Genomic DNA, 7,847 nt, shown 5'->3' on the forward strand with positions numbered 1-7,847 from the left:
CCCAAAGTGCTGGGATTACAGGCGTGAGCCACCACGCCTGGCCTTCTTTTTCTTAGAGACAGGGTCTTGCTTTGTTGCCCAGTCTGGTCTCAAACTCCTGATCTCAAGCAATCCTTCTACCTCAGCCTCCCAAAGTGCTGGGATTATAGGTGTGAGCCACCACCCAGACTTCAAAGTTATTTTTTTCTTGTAAGGTGGGGAAAGGGACGCAAAACAATTGAAAAACAACTGATTAGTTAACATCGGATTTCTTCAGGTTCTTTAATCCTTTTTTTTTGTTTAAGGATTAAAACAGAGAGAACTTCATTATCACGTGGTTAAAGACTTAAACTGATCTTTTTGAGAAATTGGCTGTTATCTCTCTCTACTTATTTTTCAGAATGTCGGATAACAACTTAGTTTAGCATGGGTGACTGCATCTTGAGTTTTAGTTCTATCTATTTTGGCCTAGTGCAGTCCCGTCCCTCCCTCCTTCCCTCCCTCCCTCCCTCCCTTCCTTCCTTCTCTCCCTCTCTCTATCCCTCCCTTCCTTCCCCCCTTCCTCCCTCCCTCCCTCCCTTCCACCATTTGTCTCATTCTGTCGCCCAGGCTGGAGTGCAGTGGCACAATCACGGCTCATTGCAGCCTTGAACTCCTGGGCTCAAGCCTTCCTCCCCCTCAGTCCTAGCTAGGACTATAGGCGTGCGCCACCACATGTGACTAATGTATTTTTTTTTTTTTTTTTTTTTTTTGGTAGAGAAGGGGGGGTCTCACTGTGTTGCCTAGGCTGATGGCTTTCTATAATTTTTATTTAATAAATGAAATGCTGTTTCCAACTCAACAAGGCCATTAACTGGCCAATGAGTGGATCAGATCCCAAGGGCCATTGGTGGTGAGAAGGGGAGAGACTGACCCACAGGGAATTATCACTGGATGTTAAGAAATGGGAAAGCACATTGAAACAGAAAGGAGATGAGTCAGAGGAGACATTCCAGGTGAGAAGCAGATCCTGTAAAATGTCCTGTGGGTTGAGAGGAGGGGAGAGGTGGAAGGAGCTCGGGAGAGCCCAGAGTGGTGCCTGGACCATCTGGCTGTAGCAAAGGCAGGAGTCAGAAAAAAGTCTGGAAAGCCACTGAGAAGGCCTTGAGTGCCTGCCTGAACATGATGAGTTTGTTCAAGGAAATGGTTTATGTGTCCCCTCCTGAAAAGCCTCCCTGGGTACTCCCAGACCAGGCCAACCTGGCACATTTTTTCTGGGGCACCAAATTCCCTGCGTCCCACTCGGATTACTGCTTGATGCCTCCTCCTCCATGGCTATGTAAGCTGCCTGAGGGCAGACCCTTCAACACTCCTGTGCTCCTACCAGGGATGGGCAAGGAGGAGGCGAATGTAATGAATATCATGCACCTCATGGATTTTCAGTGGGGATCAAGACGATGTTTTGTGAAACCAGTTTGGTGGTGGTGGTGGTGGTGTGCTGGGGACACTTTGAACTGGGTGGGACCTAAGGCAGGGCCATTACCAAAAAACCTAGAAGTTAAGAATATACCCCACAGCCTTGGCAGTGGCAATGGGAAGGCAGAGATGGGCAGCTAAGGAGTGACTGTCTACAGGAGCGGCCTCTGACTCAGGGTGGCCATGAACAGAGGAAGGCACAGTGGCTTCGGAGACTGGTGAGCAGCAAGGAAGAAAAATTCATGTGAGGCACGGACCTGCCTCCTCCCTGCCCAACGCTGTGTGCTCTCAGCTCTTCCTCTTCTACCCTCTACAAGTTACTTTTCCCACTGGACAGCACCCTTCGGGGTCTCTCTGTCAGGCACCTGGGTTCGAGACAAATTCCACAGCGTGACACAGCCTAGGAATAGGCTTTACTGGGGGAAGAGAAGACAACAAATCATCAAGAGAAGCAGCATGGGTTCCTTGACCCTCCTCTCATCACCCTCCCCACCCTGCTGGGGGTGGGGGTTTGCCGCGAGGGTGGGGAGGGCCCCAAGCCAGAGCAGCGGGGCGCTCTTCCAGTGTGCATTCCAGTGGGAGGGCCTTCCTGCCATCACGCTGCCTTTGTGTAGAGCTGGCATGAAAAAGCAGCTTTGTCAGTGGAGGTACACCAGGCTGCTTGGCACCATGCAGTCTAGATTTGGGGTGCCAGCCCATTACAGGAGCTGTCTGAGAACACCAGCATTTGAACACCCTAGTCCTGTAGACATCGCAGTGCCTCCCACTGGTGGAGGGGGCTGGGGAGAGGGAAAAGCATGCATGGAATACTCAGAAGAATCCCCAGTCTCCTGGTGAACTGAGCGTGGATGTGCCCCCTCTTGCCAGGAAAAGGAAGGGCTATTCCTAGTTAGCCCATTCTGCAGGCCACCCAGAATGAAAGTCCAAGCTCACGTTAAGACACTCATCCGGCCGGGCGCGGTGGCTCACGCCTGTAATCCGAGCACTTTGGGAGGCTGAGGGGCGGATCAGTTGTCAAGGGTTCAAGACCAGCCAGGCCAACATGACAAAACCCCATCTCTACTAAAAATACAAAAATTAGCCTGGTGTGGTAGAGTGAGCCTGTAATCCCAGCTGGAGGCTGAGGCAGGAGAATCGCTTGAACCCAGGAGGCAGAGGTTGCAGTGAGCCGAGATTGTGCCACTGGACTCCAGTCTGGGCAACAGAGTGAGATTCCATCTCAAAAAAAAAAAAAAAAAAAAAAAGACACTCACCCATTCTACTAGGCATTACAACCAGGGGGATCCCCCACGCCCTTACCAGGCCAGCACCCGGCTTTCAACCCGCCCACAGCCCCTCTCACACATAGCCTGGTAGTGGTGTTATTTAGGTTCCTGCAAATCTGTCTTTTTTTTTTTTTTTTAGCAGACATGGTAACCAACATCTAAGTGCCTCTTGCACTCTAATTCACAGCTTCCAAATTTCAGAGACACCAGACATGCCAAATGCATCTTGCCTTTCCTCAGTATGGCCCACCTGAGACTTTAGCAAAAAAATATTCACACACTTGAGGAAGCCTAACCATCCGCTGGAAATTAATTGGATAAGCTGCCCTCAGTGGGGTCAGAGGTCAGGTTAGAGCAGGTCAGGTTAGAACATGAGAAGGCTGGTGAGCCCAGCCCCACACAGCTATCACGAAAGTCTGTGCCATGAACTTCACAAAGTAGGTTCACCTCAAGGTTCAGTGGAGCCTTCAGTGTGTCCTTAGCCAAAGCTCTTTGGAAAAAATTGTGACATTGGGCACCAGGAATGATTCCAAGATTGCAAAGGAAGAGTTGAGATAAATGGAGCTAAGAGATGTATTGATTCATACTTTGATTCCAACAACCCATGCCCACTCACATGTTACTCACCAGATGCCACATACACACTTAGCCACATGCACGTTCACACTCTCACATGCATCCATTTGGTGCCTGCCCACGTCCATTGCCAAATCCCATACTCCAGGTAAAGGGAGGTTGTATGGTTTCAGTCTCTTCAGCTATGAAGTGGCCTTTCCTAGAAAAGTCCAGTTTTTGCCTGTTAGTCCATCACCTTATCTTGGTAATGGGGGCAGGGTGCCCCTTCACTGGATCACTCATAAAATATGCCAGGGATCTGCTTCAGTAGGCCAGATCATTACTTTTTGTTCTCTTTTTTTTTTTTTTTTGTTATCCTGTCTCAATATTTTAATGTTCACCTCTTTGAACGCAACATGGTTTTTGGTAAAGATAAATTCATTCTAATTTAACATGATATTTCAAACAGGAAATTTGGCTGAGCACATCGATCCCCAAACATCAACTGTAACTGTAAAGCAACAGAATATCACATCAGTAATCTATTGCACTTGGTGAAGAAAGTAAATTCCTCCTTTGTCTCCCAGCTCCAGAAGGCAATGTGTCTCGTTGGCTGTGCAAGCTCTTCTCACTCAAGCCCGAGTTTCTATGTTCAGACATAGTACATTCATCACTGTGTCCTTCCAGGATTTGGAAGTCTGACAAAACACCATTCCAGTAGCTGCATCTCCAGGTTTTGAGTCTAGAAATGAATTTAAGATGTGATCTAATCACAGTCAACAACTTGATCGTACTGACTTCCACATTTCATGAATATGTTCATCACAAAAGAGCAGGATGAGGTCTCTCTGACCAGCACTAACACTGTGTGATCAATCAGGTATTACAAGGATGCACGTTCTAGGTGACAGGAGTATACAGACATGATGGAAACGAACACCAATCTTATTGCACATGGTGTCTGGGCGAGCAGTAAAAACACTGTGATACGGGATGAAAATTCTTTACGTCTTGCTTCCTCTCAGCCCTTTTTTCTAGAGTCTGATGTAGCAGCGATATCAATCGACATACATGGGAGAGCTGGGAGTAGCTGGCATTTGATCCAGGATTTTACAAACATAGCATGCGACCTCAACGGCACGTTCTTCATACATCAAAATAAAGGGATGTTTCAGAAGCTCTTTATACTTTGGCCTTTTGGATTCATCCTTCGTAAGGCACAAGTTGACAAAGTTGATGAAACTCGGGGAGAATTCCCTTTCCTCAGAATTACTCAGCTGCGGAGGATCTCCTTTCACGACTTGTGTTAGTTGATCAAATACACTATTCCATTTTGGATAAGGAAATCGGCCTGTGGCCAACTCATACAATGTGATCCCCAAACTCCAGACATCAGAGCGGACATCATATCCTTGTCGTGAAGCGCTTGGGTCTATTCTTTCAGGTGCCATGTATGGCCTACAGCCAGCATCTCTTGTCTTGGCAATAGAGTCCACAAGCTGTCCACTGATGCCGAAGTCACAGAGCTTAATATTTCCACTTCTGTCCAGAAGAATATTGGAAGGTTTGATATCTCTGTGAATAATTTTCAAGTTTTCTTTTAAGTGGTTTAGTGCTTTCACAGTTGCTAAAGTGATTTTGCCTAAAATTTCTTCTGGAATAACATCATCTAATACACTATATACATATTTGTAAAACTTATCAAACGAGGTAGACATGAGTTCCATACAGATCCAACAGTCACCCTCTCTGAAGAGTGCACCATAAAACTGAACAATGTATGGGCAATCACTACTCCGCATTACTACATCCAAATCCATAAGAAGTTGTTTTTGTTCTTTTTCATCCACTGTTGACCGAATTCTTTTAACTGCCATTATTTGCCCACTTGGTTTGTGGACCATTTTGTTGACAGAACCATAAGCTCCTCGTCCAATTTCTCCAAGGTCTTTCAAGTCCTCTGCAGTGAAATCCCAGTGTTGTTCAGGGGAGATCTTCAGTTTTCCTGATGACTCAATGCTGTGTGTTCTCAGTCTCTCTATGTGTGGGTTTTGAACTCCTGTAGGATTGGGATTCAGAGTAAACCTTGCTGTAGATTTGAAAGGTGGATTTGCAAAATTCAACTTCAGTGCTTTGCGTTTACCCTGCATGCTGCTGACGGCCGGGTGGCCTGGCGCCGGGGACCCTACGGGGCCGGGGGTGCCGCTGCCGCTGCCGCCCCCGGAGCCGCCGCCGCCGCCGCTCGGGCTCGGAGCCGCCATTGTTGGGAGTGAAGAGCCGAGCGGCGCCGCGGCGGCTGCCCTTTTTTTTTTTTTTTGAGACAGAGTTTCACTCTTGTTGCCCAGGCTAGAGTGCAATGGCACTATCTCAGCTCACTGCAACCTCTGCCTCCCGAGTTCAAGCGATTCTCCTGCCTCAGCCTCCACAGTAGCTGGAATTAGAGGCATGCACCACCATGCCCGGCTAATTTTTTGTATTTTTAGTAGAGACGGGGTTTCTCGATGTTGGTCAGGCCGATCTCGAACTCCTGACCTCATGATCTGCCCACCTTGGCCTCCCAAAGTGCTGGGATTCAGGCATGAGCCACTGCGCCCAGCCTGTTGTATTATTATCTAGTGAACTGAGTCCCCTCTCCTCTCACGTCTTACTTTTATATCCCAGGAGTCCAGTGTTCACCTTTAACGTGTCCAGCAACTGCTCAACACACCCCAGGAGAAGCTGGGTTTTGCTGATTCTGGTTCCTGACCTTTGGGCACCTCCAGCAACCTTCAATAACTCCCTTCTCTTTCTCTCTCTCCACACACACACACGCATGCACGCACGCACACACACACACACACACACACGAAATCATGATTATCCTTATCTGTTCAGCTCAGATAGAATTAAATCCACATTTGGGCCTCGCACTGTGGCTCACGCCTGTAATCCTAGAACTTTGGGAGGCCAAGGCGGGCGGATCATGAGGTCAGGAGTTCGAGACCAGCCTGGCCAGAATGGTGAAACGCCGTCTTTACTAAAAATACAACAACAACAAAAAAAATTAGCCGGGCATGGTGGCGCGTGCCTGTAGTCTCAGCTACTCGGGAGGCTAAGGCAGGAGAATCGCTTGAACCCGGGAGGCGGAGGTTGTAGTGAGCCGAGATTGTGCCACTGCACTCCATCCAGCCTAGGCAACAGAGCGAGACTGTGTCTCAAAAAAAAAAAAAAAATTAAATCCACATTTTACAAGCATCTTACAAAATGGGGCCTCTACATCTGAAGTGCATACAACTGGAGCAGGAGGGGTACATTTTTGTCACGGGTGAAAAAACAAAACAAAAACAAAAAAACAAAACTAGTGGATATGGTGGTTTAAGTTTAATGAATACAAGTAAATTTATTTTAATGCATTCAGGTGACTATGTCATAATAACTTGTTCAATACACAGTGATTTTAGGCTAAGGAAGGATTTTTTCAAATGAAAGGGTTTGGATGGACACTCGGTGACTCTCTAAAATATACTCTTCAGAGGAGGTAAAAATAAATACGTGAAGGTAAAACGGCAGGGTGGGGGTGGGGAGAATGTGAGGCTGTTGTGTGCAAGGAAGGGCGGGTATTCATACTGAAACTGCAGAACTAAGCAGGTGACAGCTGCACACCGCTCCTTTCCCTGGCCGGGCTGCCCCAGCTCAGTGACATCACAGACTGTGACGAACCCAGACGTATTTGGTGGAAACCAAGCCACAATCTCAGAAGCAGCGCACAGTTTGAGTAGAAATTAGTTTTTTTGGTTTCTCTTCCCTAATACCCGCAGAGCCCCTACACTCCCGTTATCCTCGCAGCCCCTGGCTGACTGTGTCCGACCTAACTTCTCGCCCCCTGGTTTCAGAATATCCTGGCAGCGGAATAGAGGGCGTTGGGGGGCGGTGCAGGCCAAAACTTTTTGGGCTGCCCCACCCATGCCTTTCCGGTTAGCGTTACAGCTCCTTAGACGAGTAGGCTAACCACAGCCCACCCGCCTTTCTTCCAGCGATGCAACGATCTGTTCGCCGCTCAATGCCGCATGCTGTTCAAAGCCCAGAGGCTGGAGTGGGTGCGCCCCAAAGGCCCCGCCCAAGGAAGGGCACGCTTGCGTGCTCGCGGCGGCGGCCATCTTGGACTCGGGCAGCCGCCTACTTCTAACCTCTATGGCATCGCTCCGGGAGGGAGGCGACCCCGCACTCTGGGCCTCTTAAACCTGTGCTCGCGAGCCCCACATTGCTCTCCGGCCTCCACGTAAAACTCGAGCCAGTTTCCTGGTGGCAAGTCCTCACTCCTTGGGTGACTCTGAGAAAGCACCCGTTTCCTCCTTATCTGTAAATAGTAGTTTGAGTACCCCCACCCCCGTCTCCTACCTATTATTTGGGCAGATGATGAACTCTCAGCATAAAGCCTGGCACACAGTATGTGTTCTATAAATGTTGTCTGTGAGCTTTTCCTGTACACTGCGGGGTGCCTTGTAGCAACCACCTTCCAGCCACCACTGCCTGCAGCGCCGCCTTTTCCCTTTTCCAAGATCGCGTCTGTACTAGACTCTGAAGACCTTGTGGAGGGAAAAGGGGCTTGGCAAG

At 48.6% G+C, this 7,847-nt stretch overlaps 1 protein-coding gene across 1 annotated transcript; it reads right to left on the reverse strand.

Annotated features, from left to right (window-relative positions):
- Positions 1-3,611: 3,611 nt before the first annotated feature.
- On the reverse strand, positions 3,612-5,543 carry LOC101154090 (dual specificity mitogen-activated protein kinase kinase 4). The gene has a single exon (XM_004043830.4). The coding sequence runs from the start codon at positions 5,513-5,515 to the stop codon at positions 4,313-4,315; it is 1,203 nt and encodes a 400-aa protein (XP_004043878.1). The 5' UTR covers positions 5,516-5,543; the 3' UTR covers positions 3,612-4,312.
- Between the last annotated feature and the right edge of the window lie 2,304 nt (positions 5,544-7,847).

This window comes from Gorilla gorilla, chromosome 5, assembly GCF_029281585.2.
Source record: "Gorilla gorilla gorilla isolate KB3781 chromosome 5, NHGRI_mGorGor1-v2.1_pri, whole genome shotgun sequence".
Lineage (NCBI taxonomy): Eukaryota > Metazoa > Chordata > Mammalia > Primates > Hominidae > Gorilla > Gorilla gorilla.